The 17,871-nt window shown below is 41.4% G+C and overlaps 1 protein-coding gene across 2 annotated transcripts; it reads left to right on the forward strand.

Moving 5' to 3' along the window:
* Positions 1-8,460: 8,460 nt before the first annotated feature.
* On the forward strand, positions 8,461-14,926 carry LOC132883566 (zinc finger protein 239-like). Of its 2 annotated transcripts, none has more exons than XM_060917342.1 (2): positions 8,461-8,528; positions 14,094-14,926. In XM_060917342.1, the coding sequence occupies exon 2, from the start codon at positions 14,103-14,105 to the stop codon at positions 14,889-14,891; it is 789 nt and encodes a 262-aa protein (XP_060773325.1). In that variant the 5' UTR covers positions 8,461-8,528; positions 14,094-14,102; the 3' UTR covers positions 14,892-14,926. The 2 variants fall into 2 exon arrangements, with proteins under 2 accessions (XP_060773325.1, XP_060773335.1); XM_060917352.1 differs by lacking the exon at positions 8,461-8,528 and adding an exon at positions 9,333-9,420.
* Positions 14,927-17,871: the final 2,945 nt, after the last annotated feature.

Here is a 17,871-nt window from a genome sequence, read left to right on the forward strand (position 1 = left end):
GTGTTTGTGTGTATTTTTATTTATTTATCCAGCGTGAGTGAGTTTGTACAGATCCTGGAAAACCGGGAAATGTCGTGTGGAACGTCAGAGGAGACAAAGATGCATTCAGAGAAGGAATTCTGAGAACGCGACAAAACTATTAGGAATATTAACGTCTGCAAAAGTCAATTCCAATAGGATTTATTTCAGCTGAAGTTATTATACTGATTATTTTATGTTCCCTATTCAGACAGGAAGCTTATTTAGTTTGTTCATTCCAGTGGCTGGAATACACTACAGACATGCCAACCATTACGGTTTGCCCGTAATCATTACGGTTTTGGTGATCCAATTACGCTATTACGACTTTGAAGTTGATTATTACGGTTTTTGCTCATAATTGACATTTTCAAATTTGCCGCCAGAATTCCCACACTTGCGATTTCCCAGTCTCCCGGCAGAGGGCGCTATTACTAGAATGTCAGCCAATGCTTTAGAAACACAGTCTCTGATTGGTTAACCTCAGCAATTTTATCAAATTTCGACCAATAAGAGCCCCGCGCACATTTTGTACTTTAGAAGAAGCAAAAAATGGCTGATAGTTCAGCCGATCCATCTGACCCGCCGCCGAAAAAAGCAAGAAAAACGAACGGCAAAACTAAGACCGTGTACCAAAAATTTAAAGAGGAATACAGTACCTTGTATCCAGTTATCACAAAATCTGGAAAATCCACGAGTCATGCGTTGTGCACCGTATGTAATGTCCATTTCTCTGTAGCACATTCCGGTGTTTACGATGTCAGACAACACGTGAGTTCTGTCTCGCATCAAACTTTGGCCAAATCTGGAAGTGCTAACCGGACGATCACCTCGATGTTCGTTGATCGATCCTCGATTGACAGCGTGACAAAAGCTGAAGTTTTATTCACAAATTTTCTCGTGGAACACAATCAGCCAATCGCCGCAGCTGATCACAGTGGGCCTCTCTTTAAAGCCATGTTTCCTGACTCCAAAATCGCTTTGAAGGTAAGTCTGTAGATCTCTAGTCTATTATGTGATCAAGTTATGGAATAGTAAATCAGTTGTTAGCGACTCGTATTTTCGTTGCTTTAGCAAAATTATTAGTATTTGCCTACAACTTACAAGATGTATGAATATTAAAGAAACATTGATAAAATCACGTTTTTAATTTTTTTCCTTTTGTGTAAATCAGGGGTCACCAAACTTTTTGCTCTGGGGGCCACACTGTCGTTCCTGACTGTGATGGGGGCCGGGGTCGGGTCAGCTATATAACATAGAATTGTATGACCCAGACAAATATGACCACCAGCAGGCCTCATTGTGTAGTAGAGATTACTAGCCTGGCACAGCCATCCACACTACTATATCCACACTACTAGATCAACACTTAATTCCTGGCACATATTTGTTTAGTGGTTTGCAAAAGTAGTAATCGAGATCTTCACACTTGGTTTTAATTTGAAATACCACAGATATTCCATTTATTTATTTTCTAATAAAAATAATAATAAAGCTGTCAAGGTAAGAAACATCTGCCTAGTTGAGGTGATTGACACTGGCAAAGGTGAGTGGAAAATTATAAATTGTAGGTAGGCCTGTTGATATTATTAATAATAATAATTGTGTGCAGCACTTAATAAAGGTCAAATAAATAGGCCTATAAAATAAATACATTAAAAAAAACAGTGAAATTATAATAATATGAGCAGTAGATCAATAGATTACAGCAGTTGTGCTGTGTCCTGCACGTCATTGCTCTCATCCATGGCCAAAGCAAAAAACTCGAATTCTGACGCTTTCTCATTCAGCTGGTCATACACGTCGTCCCCCAAATCTTCGGTTCGCCTGGTCATAGTAGGTGCGGAGAGACTCACCGCATTGAGCGCATCCTTCTTGTCGGGACACGCCTCCTCGGCCACAGCAAGCATGCATACTTTAACAGAGTCCCCATCAGTAAACGGCTTTCCATGGGTAGCTAGTAGGTGAGCTACCTTATAGCTAGCTCAGACAGCAGCCTGGTTGATCTGGGTTTGGCGAAGGAATACATTCTGTTGTGCAGCCAGTCCGCATTTCATCCTCCGAATCCTGTCTTCTCTTGTTTTCCCTCGCAAACTAGCATACTCTTTGTGGCGGGTTTCATAGTGACGACGCGGATTATATTCTTTGAAAACCGACACACTTTCTTTACATACAAGATAAACTGCACGGTCCTTACACCGAACGAAAAAATAATCGGTGGTCCACTGTTGTTTAAAAACTCTGCACTCTCTGTCAGCTTTTCGCTGACCGCTAGCCATTTTACTGTCCTGAACACTGACAGTTCTCTGCGCGTGCGCTGCCTGTCACTGCTTGATCGCGAGCATATGACGAAAATTCGGAAAATATGAATAGTTCATTTTATAACTAAATATCAATTTTAATTGATAAAATCAACAAAATACAAGATGCAGACGTTATTATTTGTCAAAAAGCAATTAAAAAAAAAATAGGCCATGACCACTTTTGGGGATTGCCTCATAGGGCTGGTTCAAGTGGTGGGGGGCAGAGGGGCTGGGGGGCCGGTCAAAGGGGGGTGGCGGGCCGGAGTCGGCCCGCGGGCCGTAGTTTGGTGACCCCTGGTGTAAATTGTTGAAAATTAATCAAAACACACACTCTCTCTCTCTCTCTCTCTCTCTCTCTCTCTCTCTCTCTCTCTCCATACACACACACAGATAGATAGATAGATAGATAGATAGATAGATAGATAGATAGATAGATAGATGCGATTACATTTTGATTAATTTTAAACAGTTAACGAAAAGAGAAAAAATGCACTTATAATTATCAAAGCTAAGTAAAATAACATGAATAACACATTAATATAGAATTAGTAAAATTAAAAATACATTACCTACTGAAAGTAATACATGCATACATGCGCGCGCACACAGACTGCGTGCATTATGTCTGCCGTTGGCAGACATGGACAAATATCTCAAAACAACCATTACAGTTTGCTATCATACAGGGTTGGCATGTCTGACACTAACACATTTGTTCATGTTAGAGAGGAACAAAGCGAAGGCTAACCACTCATTTTCTATGAGCGTCCATGATATGAAGCAGCAGTTTTAGCAACATTTGCATTTCTCACTTCTAAGCAAATTAGATATGATGCATCGAAGTAGCGACAAATCCAAGCAATCATATTAAATCATTCCTCAGACAGTTCTACAGGGCGTGTGGTCCAAAGTTTCTTTAGTTCTCCACTCACACCTTTAGTTCCTACCTGCAATTAGTTCAGAATAAAGACTCAACGTGGTTCCATTTTCTCCTGTCGTATACAAACTCTCAGGAACGTACAGAGACGTTAGGAATAAAAATAAAGCTTGGAAGGAAGTAGAAGAGCTCATTGGTGCCTCTTGACTGTACGCAGCTAGTATGGTTAACTCACTTTGCTAATCTAAGCTGAGAACCGATTTTCACACAGATTTCTGATCATTTGTGTTTACAGTAGGTGGTTTTAGAAGTTTAAACAGTATAGAGTTGCTATTGTTTCTTCTCTGAACTTTAAAAAAAAAAAAATCACAGTGGGCCAGCCACACCCTCGAGAGACGAGACAAATTATAAGTCACGCTGAAGATCATGCGCATAATTGGTTTATTAATTTCAGTACAGGAAATCTTACTGTTTATGTAGAGTATAATTATGAAATATAGTTTATGACTAAAGTTACTTCAATCATAGAGTTTGATTACTAAAGCGGAAGCAGTTTATTTTCCCTCATGTACCAGGACACCGTGATTAGTGCAGTCTAACCCAGCTGCTAAAGGAAACCTGCACCTGTTACCCCAACACAAATCAGTTCAACACATCAGGTAAAATAAGATTGATTGATTGATTGATTGATTGATTATTTTTCTATAACTGCAGCTCTGACAGTAGTGCAGCTGCCAATCACAGGTTTGTTTATAAGTAATACATTACTGCTTCTATACAACTCATTCCATGGGTCATGTACAGCGGTCATTCCACTGATGATAAACAGATTACACCCATTTTTAATCACTGATCTGGAAGGAGAAACGTTTCTGGAAGGAGTCTCCAGTGTCCGCACTGTGTATCAGTCAGAGGTGAAGCTGGAACTTTAAATTTTCCAATATCTTCAGGACACAGGAGTTTACACTTCTTTACAGTTTTTCAGAAAGATGACAAGCTATGGTTTTTGAGAGAGAAAATGGAGTCTGGCGAGGGAGCGACAGTTTATAGCTGCTATAATGCAGAGAGAACAGGAACTAACTACGATAAACACCTTAAGGACGTGCTGTTATGAAAATGGTCAAGTTCAGGGAGGGAACAGTAACTCCACTTCGTCACACCATCCCATTGTTGATTATTTTCCAATAAAACACACCGACCACTTTAACAGGAATGTGTTCTTAATTCTAAGATCCCTGTTCTTGGCTGCAGGAGTGGAACCCAATGTGTTCTTCTGCTGTTTCATGCTGAGATGCTTTTCTGCTCACCACGGTTGTAAAGAGTGATTATATGAGTTGCTATATCCTTCCTGGCAAAAAAAAAGCTCGAACCAATCTGTCCGTTTCCCTCTGACCCTCTCTTATCAACAAGGCGTTAGTTTCCACCCACAGAACTGTCGCTCACTCACTCAGTGTTTTTTGTTTTCTGCACCATTCTGTGTAAACTCTAGAGACTGTTGTGTGTGAAAACCCCAGGAGATCAGCAGCTTCTGAAATACTCAAACCAGTCCATCTGGATCAAACCAACACCCAGACCACAGTGAGAGAAAGCCACACTTCACTGTGAGATCACAGTGTTTCCCGTTCTGATGTTTGAACATTGTGAACATTAACTGAAGCTCTTGATTTGTATCTGTGGGATTTGATGCATCGCGCTGCTGCCGAGGGATCGGCTGATTACAGAACTGCAGAAAAACAGCAGGTGGGATGTATGGGTGTTCCTAATAAAGTGGCCTGTGTGTGTATACACTACCTGTTATGATCAAAAAGCTCATATAGCAGGTAACAGTGAATTTTAGCCTTCAGTTTATTATAAGAATGTGAAATCTAATGTCTGATAAATGACTGAGCTTAGCGTTAAACAATCATAAGGTGATTATTACAAAATGTTAACAGGTCTAGCAGAGATTGTTCTGTTATGAATGACATATTTATTATAAATGATTGAAGTTGTCAATATTTCTTACCTTCCACTTTACAATCTTTTACTGGCAAACTCTTGGACTCTCTTCTACAGGGCATGATTTGGGGGGAAAAGAATATCACCATTAAATTATTATTAAATATTATGTGTCTACTGTGTGTCCAGAATTCACAGAGCTGGTGAATTCTGGATCCTGACTGGTCAGTAGTTGTTGATTTATTTTCTGTTAATGCAGCTTACACACAGTCTTTTATTGCTTATACACAAGATACAGGTAGTCGTTGACTTACGACCTATGCGACTTGCGACTGATCGACTTTACGACCGTCTGGTTATGACTGGCAAGTGTTTCCCAGCTGAGCTAGCTGAGTGTACAACAGTTTCTGCCCCAGCTCCCGGCAGCGCCTCTCGCCGCGTACAACAGTTTCCTTCCCAGCTCCCAGCACATGCGCAGTCTCTCTCGCGCACTCCGTCATACAGTTTCCGCCCCAGCTTCTGGTTTATAAAACGAGCAAATCCTCTCGCCAGCCCGAGCGCTGCAATAGCTGATGATGACGTAGACGACCCACAGCGAAGCACCAGTGATGCCAGCGGTCACTAAGTTTTGTATTTTGCTATGTTTTACATTTGTATTTTGGTATGTTTCAAACTAAAATTTTTCTATTTTTCACACCTGTATTTCATATTTTTTGTTTTGCACATATTAAACGAATTGTACTGTACGCAGTGTAGTATGCGGTGTTTGACTTAAACCAAATAATGAGCCAAGGTAATGAAATAAAATGTTGATAAAATAAGACTTTAAGATGATTACAATATCATTACACATCACAATATACTTGTGTTCATTTAACATAGGCCGACTTACGACCAGATCGGTTTACGACCGGTCAGTCATAACCAAACGCAGTCGTAAGTCGACGACTACCTGTATACCTCAATCTTCTTCAACTTTTCCTATGAATGTTTATCATCACTGATGACCGAGAGGGTAAAGCTGAGTCTTGGGAACTGATCAGATTTTGGAATTAATCCCAACAGGGCCAAGGTCACAGCAAGGTCAGATGTCTGAAATAGTTTGTCATAGCTTCCTTTCTGTTGAGTATATTTAAGGGTAAGAATGACCGGACATGGAGGCATGCCCAAGTTCTACTTTTTGTTTTGAAAATTTTGTAAAGAAAATTAAACTCAGTAAAGATGTCTTCTGTGTGTTTTTTTTAACCTTAAGCCAACTATGTTGGAGGAGATTGTTTTCGCCTCTGTTTGTTTGTTGTTCCCAACGTAACTCAAAAACTAGTGAATGAATTTTGATGAAATTTTGAGGAAAGGTGGTCCAAGGGACAAGTGATTAGATTTTTGTGCAAATCCAGATATGTATGTGGATCTAGGGTGGGTGTTTTTTGGTCTGTTCCCAATGGTAACTCTCAGATTAGTGAATGGGTTTACAACCCCGATTCCAAAAAAGTTGGGACAAAGTACAAATTGTAAATAAAAACGGAATGCAATGATGTGGAAGTTTCAAAATTCCATATTTTATTCAGAATAGAACATAGATGACATATCAAATATTTAAACTGAGAAAATGTATCATTTAAAGAGAAAAATTAGGTGATTTTAAATTTCATGACAACAACACATCTCAAAAAAGTTGGGACAAGGCCATGTTTCCCACTGTGAGACATCCCCTTTTCTCTTTACAACAGTCTGTAAACGTCTGGGGACTGAGGAGACAAGTTGCTCAAGTTTAGGGATAGGAATGTTAACCCATTCTTGTCTAATGTAGGATTCTAGTTGCTCAACTGTCTTAGGTCTTTTTTGTCGTATCTTCCGTTTTATGATGCGCCAAATGTTTTCTATGGGTGAAAGATCTGGACTGCAGGCTGGCCAGTTCAGTACCCGGACCCTTCTTCTACGCAGCCATGATGCTGTAATTGATGCAGTATGTGGTTTGGCATTGTCATGTTGGAAAATGCAAGGTCTTCCCTGAAAGAGACGTCGTCTGGACGGGAGCATATGTTGCTCTAGAACCTGGATATACCTTTCAGCATTGATGGTGTCTTTCCAGATGTGTAAGCTGCCCATGCCACACGCACTAATGCAACCCCATACCATCAGAGATGCAGGCTTCTGAACTGAGCGCTGATAACAACTCGGGTCGTCCTTCTCCTCTTTAGTCCGAATGACACGGCGTCCCTGATTTCCATAAAGAACTTCAAATTTTGATTCATCTGACCACAGAACAGTTTTCCACTTTGCCACAGTCCATTTTAAATGAGCCTTGGCCCAGAGAAGACGTCTGCACTTCTGGATCATGTTTAGATACGGCTTCTTCTTTGAACTATAGAGTTTTAGCTGGCAACGGCGGATGGCACGGTGAATTGTGTTCACAGATAATGTTCTCTGGAAATATTCCTGAGCCCATTTTGTGATTTCCAATACAGAAGCATGCCTGTATGTGATGCAGTGCCGTCTAAGGGCCCGAAGATCACGGGCACCCAGTATGGTTTTCCGGCCTTGACCCTTACGCACAGAGATTCTTCCAGATTCTCTGAATCTTTTGATGATATTATGCACTGTAGATGATATGTTCAAACTCTTTGCAATTTTACACTGTCGAACTCCTTTCTGATATTGCTCCACTATTTGTCGGCGCAGAATTAGGGGGATTGGTGATCCTCTTCCCATCTTTACTTCTGAGAGCCGCTGCCACTCCAAGATGCTCTTTTTATACCCAGTCATGTTAATGACCTATTGCCAATTGACCTAATGAGTTGCAATTTGGTCCTCCAGCTGTTCCTTTTTTGTACCTTTAACTTTTCCAGCCTCTTATTGCCCCTGTCCCAACTTTTTTGAGATGTGTTGCTATCATGAAATTTCAATTGAGCCAATATTTGGCATGAAATTTCAAAATGTCTCATTTTCGACATTTGATATGTTGTCTATGTTCTATTGTGAATACAATGTCAGTTTTTGAGATTTGTAAATTATTGCATTCCGTTTTTATTTACAATTTGTACTTTGTCCCAACTTTTTTGGAATCGGTGTTGTAGATGAATTTTGGTGTACAGCTTTAGTATTATCCTTGGTTCAAGTGCTTTGGTTTTGATGTTAATAATATGTGGCTTGACAGCAGTATGGACTCTACAATGTACCCTTCTAGGTTTTTGTTTGTTTGTTGCTTTTTGAGACTGATTTTAAAAAAAAAATTGTGAGAATTAATAATACACAATATAATAATACACACTGCAGATTCATACAGCAGCCAGGTAGGTGGCAGTGATGCACCATAACATCAGACATCATCATGTGAAAGAAGAAGACAACGAACTGTATTGTTTTTGCAGCAAATCCCTCTTAACAGAGACATGGTGAGTTAAATTTATCTCATCAAAAGGTAGTGCATGATGATTTATTAATAATAATAATCTCCACCCTATGTAGTGCACTACATGTAGACTACACGAAGAAGCCATTTGGGACTCAGCCTTGTCCAGACTGTGTGGTATTTATCATTAATGTGTGTTGCATTGTTTCAGATTATTCTTCACTGGTCCTGCAGATTCAGTATCTGAGTTTATCTACGTGACATCATGTCCTCATCTGATAAACATTAGGCTGGATATGAGAGAGTGATCACATTTATATAACGATTCTCCAAGGCATTTCAACCATCCGTGATAAATATAGCTTTATTCACAAACTGCCAGAAGTCCAGTAATGTTGCATTACAAAAGGTGTCAATATAACTGTAAATGAATCATTACGTCTGTGGTATTAAAATATGTTGAGCAACAGCGCCATCTCCTGGCCAAATATACACACAGCAGCTCACAGGACATCATTTACCTCTTTTCCACTCACAGGGGACAGGTTCCGTTCAGTGTCGAGTTTCCCAAAAGCATCGCAGCACAAAGATCCTCGTTAAATGGAAGAGCGAGCAGCACAATGAACTCTCTCTTTCCTAGTTGAGACGCTCCAAGCGTTAAGAGGCTTTTGGGAAACCCACCCCTAGTTTGGACACCAGATTCGGACCTGTTCAAAGCATTTCAACTAAAAATAAATTGGCTTGGAACCTGAAAGGTTGGTTCCCAGCTGGAACCAAAACATAGCTGTTTTTTTTTCCCAGAAAGAACCGTGATGTCACCAGTGGGCATGTCGTTAGTTTGGAGAGGAAGTAGAGTGCAGCAATAGAAAAGGAAACCTCTTCAGAAAATATGGACCAAAAACAAATATCTGTAAGAACAGAACAAAGCCTTGCAGGTAATCAATGTGCCCCGCCATCTTGCTATGACTGTTTACTCCTGTTGTCCACTGTGCCACACATCCTTGATTACAATAGTTCCTGGTGAAAATATGGGCTTGTTTGCTAGCTGGCACCAATATTCAAAAAATCCTGAATGAAACCAGTTCCAGAGCCCAATCCTTGTTGGTTGAAAAGGGGTAATTGTGGATGCTGTTGTTCATCAGGTTCCGGTTAAAAATAACACAGTATCAGGTTTAATATGAATATAACTTCTAACTGGCGGCACGGTGGTGTAGTGGTTAGCGCTGTCGCCTCACAGCAAGAAGGTCCGGGTTCGAGCCCCGGGGCCGGCGAGGGCCTTTCTGTGTGGAGTTTGCATGTTCTCCCCGTGTCCGCGTGGGTTTCCTCCAGGTGCTCCGGTTTCCCCCACAGTCCAAAGACATGCAGGTTAGGTTAACTGGTGACTCTAAATTGACTGTAGGTGTGAATGTGAGTGTGAATTGTTGTCTGTGTCTATGTGTCAGCCCTGTGATGACCTGGCGACTTGTCCAGGGTGAACCCCGCCTTTCGTCCGTAGTCAGCTGGGATAGGATCCAGCTTGCCTGCGACCCTGTAGAACAGGATAAAGCGGCTAGAGATAATGAGATAACTTCTAATGAACACCTACACTGATAGTAAAACCATTATCTGGCACAAGCACATAACATATTCATCTCACTACATGCTATTTATTTTAGATACTCACTAACCTATCAACACGTTTCCTTCAGACAAACATATTGACCAGGTCATGATGACTTGTGCTGAACTCATTGACTGCAGGTATCAGAAGGTGTCGGGAGGGTGGAGGGTATTGCACAATACACAATGGAAGTAAACAACCATGGTGATGAGTGGCTTCATTTACATGTTGGGTGAGTTCAAAGCTGTCAACTGAGGCCCTGTCCACACAGCAACGGATTCAGGTGACTCCGATACAATTGCTTATCGTTTAAGCCTGGCGTCCACACAGCACCGGCGTTTTGGGTGCCCAAAACGCAATCTTTTTGAGAACGGGTTCCAGAGTGGAAAGATCTGGCAACGTTGCCGTTGTGAAGTCGTCTGGATGAGTAGAACGGATTTGTTTACGATGACGTCACAACCACATGACTGTCAGTGCTTCATGCCGGGTAGAAGTGTAACGAACTCGATGCGAGTTGTCAACAAATCCTATAACTTGGTTCATGAAACGCGCTTACAAAATATTTTCACTGTGAATATTTATTGTGTAATGATGCAAAGTGAGAGAGAGGGAGAGAATAGCCCTTAGGGCAGAGTCAATCCCGCCAGCAAAAATAGGAAAAAAAAAGGAGCAATCTCACCTCTTCAGATGTTGGTTTAAATCCTACAATACATTCCTCAAAAAGGGCGTAGAAGAGCAAATTAATCCATCAACGTGGAGCATTCAGTTTATTCCGGACCATTAAAGACGCCGCCTTCCGCGTAGAATCATACGTCATCCTCGCCGCCATATTGGATAGGTCAAAGTGGAGAATAAAGATTCATGTGCTGCGTTTAACTGTACCAACAGGTTTACCGTCCAAACGAGATCACATGGGATTACCTTCCACAGGTGAGAAACAACAAGTTAATCCATCAACGTGTAGTATTCAATTTATTCCGGACCATTAAAGACGCCGCCTTCCGCGTAGAATCATACGTCATCCTCGCCGCCATATTGGATAGGTCAAAGCGGAGAATAAAGATTAGCTGCGTTTAACTGTACCAACAGGTTTGCCGTCCAAACGAGATCACATGGGATTACCTTACACAGGTGAGACTGGAAAAATACTTTTCATTGTATTTGGTCATTATAATGTAATTTTACGAACAGATTTTCCTGACTTTGTGGCTAATATGAAGTCTCGCGCATAATAGTTTATGCGCATGCGTCCTTACTTCTTCTATTGTTCTGGTGTCTCCGAAGGGACCGTCTTACAGCGCCCCTAGAGGTGTGGCATGTGTATTGCATCGTTTTCAGCAAGCATTGCGTTGCCATATGGACCTGATATTTTACTGATTGTTGCCCATTTGGACACGATATATTTTTAAATAACATCTCGTTGCCGTTGTCGTGTGGATGTAGCCTAAATGTAGAAGCGCCACAGCTTTGGAGTCATTCTGTTTATTAATATGGATGATCAGGTCTCCATACAGGATTAATCAACTATATCTAATAATATGTGTGAACATTCCTGAAGAAATAGTGATAATGTCTTGGTGGCACAATTCTGATTTGATTCCAAGAGCAAGATATTCAAATGATGTAAATTCATCCAGCTCAATGTCATTACATACAAACTGTGTGGAGAAAATGGCTGCAATCCCTTCCTCTTTCCTGTTTGTCTGACGGATACCAGTACACTGGTTGTGCTGTTTGACCAGGCCTCAACTAAAAAAATTCTTCTTCTCGTATGTCAGCTGCAGTTGACTGTTTACTGCAGATTTGTCAGTTAGTTCAGGAGAGCTACCCGGAGTGAACGTCGAGGACATAGACCATATCCCACTTAACCATTCACACCTATGGGCAATTTAGAATAGCCACTTAACTTACCCGCATGTCTTTGAACTGTGGGAGAAACCGGAGCACCCAGAGGAAACCCAAGCAGACATGGGGAGAACATGCAGACTCTGCACAGAAAGGCCCTCCGTTGGCCACTGGGCTTGAACCCAGCACCTTCTTGCTAACCATGACAGTGCCAGCCCAAAATATGCAATGCTAATTGGAGGGAGATTAAGGCTCTCTGCTTGTATGTGCTGTCGTTTGTGCTTATCTACACATTCTTGTTTGGGTATGGCAAATTATGCAATTTCAGGTTTTGAATGTAATTTTTTTTACTTGTAGTGGATTATTTCATATTATGGTATTAGTACTTTTACTGAAGTAAAGGATCTGAATACTTCTTCCACCACTGACTAAAAAATTCCATTCCTTTCCCCAAAGTTGAAATGGAGCCTGTGATGAAAACATGTGATTGACAGTCACTCAGTTTCTCCAGTAACAAAAAAAGTCTTCTTTCATTATCTCAGTGCCAGTGTTTCTTTGTAGAATGTCCAAAGACCCAGTATAGTTAATAATCCTCATATTACTTGGATGAGTAGAGAGGATAATTGGCAGCTGCTCTGTTCGTTGCCTGACAGATTGTCAGACATAGTTGGATTTTCAGTGTTTGCTTTTCTGACATGCTTGGGTATAGAGTCCCCAATCAGAGTAGTGTCTGGCGTATCAGGTGGAGAGTTGGCAATGTTTCTTCTGACTCTCAGCATAGCAGTGTTTCTGGGACTATTTCTTGGGTTTTGGGTAGCCTTAATACTAGTGGTGTGATTAGCTTCCTTGGGTTCAATGTGCTTAGTATTATCACACATCTCGTTAAGAGTCCGTGGATTGTACCTGTTTTGCAATGAGAGTTCAGGTGGTGGAGTGAGCATTGGTGCTTTCTTATTTGATTTCTTGCTGGATTTGCCTCTGCTGCAGGTTATGTTGGATCAAATCCTGGCTGGAGTTGATGCTTTTGGTCTAGCACTGGTGCTGTGATTGTGTAATGCATCTTTAGGGAAGGCTGGTTTGGGAGCTGTTGCATCTCCCATTAGGACACATCCAAGGGATCGTGTTGACCAGCTCCGTGATGGGATGCTCTACATTTGATGTAATCCCATGTATAAAATTCATGACCTTGTATAGTAGCTTCTACAGAATCAGTGATTTGCTCACTCTCATATATTTGCTGTAGCATTTCAATCTTCTTTTTCAAGTTGTGTTATGGGGAAAGTCATAGTCTAAAGGTTAGAGAAGCAACTTCAGGACCAAAAGGTCACTGTTTTGATGCCCTGGACTTGCAGGAATTGCTGAAGTGCCCTTAAGCAAGGCACCTAACCCTGAACTCCTCAAAGCTCTGGGTATGTGTGCTGGGATCATAATCCCAGATGAATTAAATGCAGAGAAAGAATTTCACTGTGCTCTAATGTACATGTGACTAATAAAGATTTAAAATCCCCCCCTAAATAAATAAATAAATAATCAATCCTCTCAATCAGTTTCTCAAATTCAGTGCAGCTCACCAATTTGCTGGGTTTGGAGACATAGCTTTTACGTTGTCTTTTGCCAGTCCTGGAAGCTTTGTATGCTAGGCTAGGCTAGCAGCTAAGTCTGTGATAGAGCTCTGAAAAGTTTCTGTGTCCCAAAAGTAAACTTTTGTTCTGTACTGCAATTCCACTAGAGATGTTTGTTCTCATTGGAAGAATATTTAGAAAATTACAGTATCAATGAGGGTAACAGGCTTGGAAATTCTTTACCTAGATGATGTGCTTATTCCTGCCTCCACCAGTCAATGACCTGTAGTGAATACTGAATCTCGTTCGCTCAACTTTAATCTGAAGAAGAATCCAAGAACTAACTACAGTGTATTTGAGGAATAAGTGTAGATATAGTACATGTTAATGGAAGCACACAAACCTTCTAGAAAAGCAGGACATTTCAGACAAAAGTGCTTTATCAGCTCTGCAAGCCCTGAGTAAGAAAGAGTTGCTATTGGAAATGGTCTGGTTATTTATCAAGCACAAAGTTCTCTTTTTTCCCCCAACAGTAATAAAAGTAAATAGCTTGTTGCACTTCAAATATTTTCTAATTTTCCCCCCTAATCTTCTGCTCTAGATATGAACAATGCCCTGTTGCAACCTGATGTCTGGAACAAGCTCAAATAGTCAGCAAAAGACTTCTGATACTATCTGCCCAAACACTACCCATGGACAAATGTCTAAAATAATCCACCCTAAAGGAGAGAAGTCGTATCACTGCTCAGAGTGTGGGAAGAGTTTTACTCAACAGAGTACTCTTCAGCGACACCAGCGCATTCATACAGGAGAAAAGACCCACCACTGTTTATTGTGTGGAAAGAGTTTCAATCAGCAGAGTACTTTTCAAAGACACCAACGCATTCACACCGGAGAAAAACCGTATCGCTGCTTGCAGTGTGGGACTAGTTTTACTATCCAGAGTAATCTCAGACGACACCAACGCATTCACACAGGAGAGAAGCCATATCACTGCTCACTGTGTGGAAAATGTTTTACTAACCATAGTACGCTCCAGCATCACCAACGCATTCATACCGGAGAGAAACCGTATCAGTGCTCTCACTGTGGAAGGTGTTTTACTGAGCACGGTACTCTCCAACGACACCAACGCATCCACACAGGAGAAAAACCATATCACTGCTTAGACTGTGGAAAGAGTTTTAAACAACAAACTGCTCTCCAGCAACATCAACGCATCCACACCGGGGAGAAGCCATATCACTGCACGCAATGTGGGAAGAATTTTATTCAACTAGGTCATCTCCAACAACACCAGCGCACTCATAAAGGAGAGAAAGCATTTGATTCCACAGTGTGGGATGAGTTTTACTCAACAGAATCAGTTCCAACATCAGTGCATTCGGTGATTGTTTGATTTATTTAGGTGCATTTAAGGTATTGTAAATATTAGTGTGTTTCTTGAATAAAATTATTTCGCTACTTAAATTTTTCCATTTTGTTTTTCTTCCAGTAACATACAGTACATACTCATACTTGCTAGTAGAACAGTTTCTTCTTTGTATATATTAATGACACTTGCCTTTAAAATGGATTGTTTACATTGTCCAGTTACATTTGACATGTTACACTTGTTACAATGATAATCACTCTACGTTCACACTAGCAAGCAAGCATTTATTTTCTTGACCAATCTACCTGAAATAGTTCCCATTTACTGTTTGAAACAGAATGAAAATGGTTACCTGTCATATGCAACCTCTCATTATAGAAATATTAAGATGTTAAGAAGAAAAAAAGAATGCTCAGAAGGATGTGTGTGCAGCAGCTACAGTTAGTACAGAATATTACATTGAAAACACCATGTTTCTTCTTCTTATCTGCATCTTTTCACATCTCTATGTGGGTTTGATGTTTCTGATTAACCTTCTCCAAACAGCTCAATCCTGCAACTCCTCCTCAGTCAGACACTTTTCCTTTAAATCTTTCTTTACTCCATCCATCCACCTCTGCATTGTACTTTATTTATTGATAACCTAGCCAAAATAACGTTAGACTATGCTAGTCAGTAATACATATTGATAACTTGCAACTTGGGAGAAAAATTACCATTCTGTTGCAGACTGTGAGGAATGAGGTTGATTTTCAGGGAGGTCACTGTCTTTTTTGGCTCCAAGTCAGATTCTGGCTTTGGTGGCTCAAACATGTACGACTGTACAACTCCAATGAAGCTGCTAGCATTCATTTTTCAGATCATTGTGGTATTTGAGAGTTGAGGAAATTAGTCACAATCCTGGTAGGATCAGAGCTGCTTGGCCATGCCCTCTTCCCACAAAATGTATATATAGGGTGCGTTTGAAACAGGAAACTGCTGCCTCACTGTCTAACAAGCATCTTAGAAGGCCATAAATCTGTGTAGCAGCTCTCTCAAGTAATTGGGGGGTGGCAGACCAAACTTTTAAAAGAAACCTTTATTCGTCACATGCACACTTCAAGCACAGTGAAATTCATCCTCTGCATTTAACCCATCTGAAGCAGTGAACACACACACACACACTCAGAGCAGTGGGCAGCCACACCAGAGCGCCTGGGGAGCAGTCAGGGGTTCGGTACCTCGCTCAAGGGCACCTCAGCCCAAGGCCGCCCCACGTCAACCTACTGCATGTCTTTGGATTGTGGGGGAAACCAGAGCACCTGGAGGAAACCCACGCAGACACGGGGAGAACATGCTAACTCCACACAGAAAGGCCCTCGCCGGCCGCTGGGTTCAAACCCGGAACCTTCTTGCTGTGAGGCGACCGTGCCGCCCAACTGAACTTCACAGAAAAGTGATTTTGTATACAAATATACAGACAATCTGGTAAAGTGACAGTATGTTTTGTTCCATGTTATTCAATGATAGCCTAACATTATTTTGGCTAGGTTATACTAGTCAGTAATACATATTGCTACCTTGCACCTTTGGAGAAAAATGGGAATGAAAATGACCATTCTGTTGCAGACTGAGAGGAAGGAGGTTGATTCTCAGGTAGGTCAGTGTCTTTTGGCTGCAAATCAGATTCTGCCTCTAGTGGCTCAAACGTGTACAGCTGTACAACTCCAATAAAGCTGCTGGCATTCATTTTTCAGGTCACTGTGGCATTAGAAGGTTGAGAGAGGCTGTACCTTTCCCACTATTGGGCATGGTTTCAGAGCTTACAGCAAACACACCCCAGCATCTCAGCCCAGAGAATATTGCTTATTTTTGCTTATTTATAATCTAATTTTATATACTCTATGATTATTTTTTTTTAATCATTCAAATTTGGCTGGGTGGATAATAATAAACATTGTTGCAAAGCAGCTTTACAGAATTTGAACGACTTAAAACATGAGCTAATTTTATCCCTAATCTATCCCCGATGAGCAAGCCTGTGGCAACGGTGGCAAGGAAAAACTCCCTCAGACGACATGAGGAAGAAACCTTGAGAGGAACCAGACTCAAAAGGGAACCCATCCTCATTTGGGCAACAACAGACAGCATGACTATAATATTAACAGTTTTAACATGAAGTCAGTTTCATTGATGTTATAAACTCTTCATTGATGGAAACTTGAGTGCAAAATTGTTCATGACAACTGCAGTCCTAAAGTTAGCAAGTCAACTGTAGTCCTCAGCCATAAAAGCATTACTGTAAGCGTCCAGAACGTCCTCCAGGTGTGACTTTCAACTGTCCACATGGGGCCGTCCTCCACAGGAGCGATGCGATGAGACTCCAACCAGACACAGGGCACTAGGATGGATCAAGCAGGTCCGAGGAGCAGAAGAGGTTCAGCATCTCGATCCCAGGACCGACATGTAACTCAGAGGGACAGATTTGGGGGGGAGAGAGGGAGAGAAAACACAGGTTGTTAGGTATGCCCAATGTCACCTGAATAAGTAGGAACAGTATACATATTGCACTGAGTACGAGTAGGGACTCCGGCAACTAAAGGCCCGGTCACACAGCGCTTTACGGCTTTATCACGGCCAAAACCCGTCAAAAAGTGCTCTCCCGTGAAGCAGACGATGTTGTTCGTGTTGATGTCGAACTTAAGACGTGTTACAGTCGATATACAGACGTGACAGGACGCAGGGGAAAATCGGAACGGCGTCGGACGCGGCAAAAAGTTTTGGACTGCTCAAAACTTTAGACCGCGGACAACCACGGCCGGCACACGTGGTAAAGACGTGCAACACACGTGAAAAACACGTGATAATCAGTGTCCCGGCCGTTATTAAAACTTGGGGAGACGTGGTAAGACGCGAAAGTTTGGCGGTCTATCACGGGCAGAGCACGGTCATCGGACGGGTGTTACGCGTTGGTATCACGGGATATAGCGTGTGTTTAGCGGCTTATCACTGAGAAATGGATTTT

This window comes from Neoarius graeffei, chromosome 1, assembly GCF_027579695.1.
Source record: "Neoarius graeffei isolate fNeoGra1 chromosome 1, fNeoGra1.pri, whole genome shotgun sequence".
In the NCBI taxonomy this organism is placed as follows: Eukaryota; Metazoa; Chordata; class Actinopteri; order Siluriformes; family Ariidae; genus Neoarius; species Neoarius graeffei.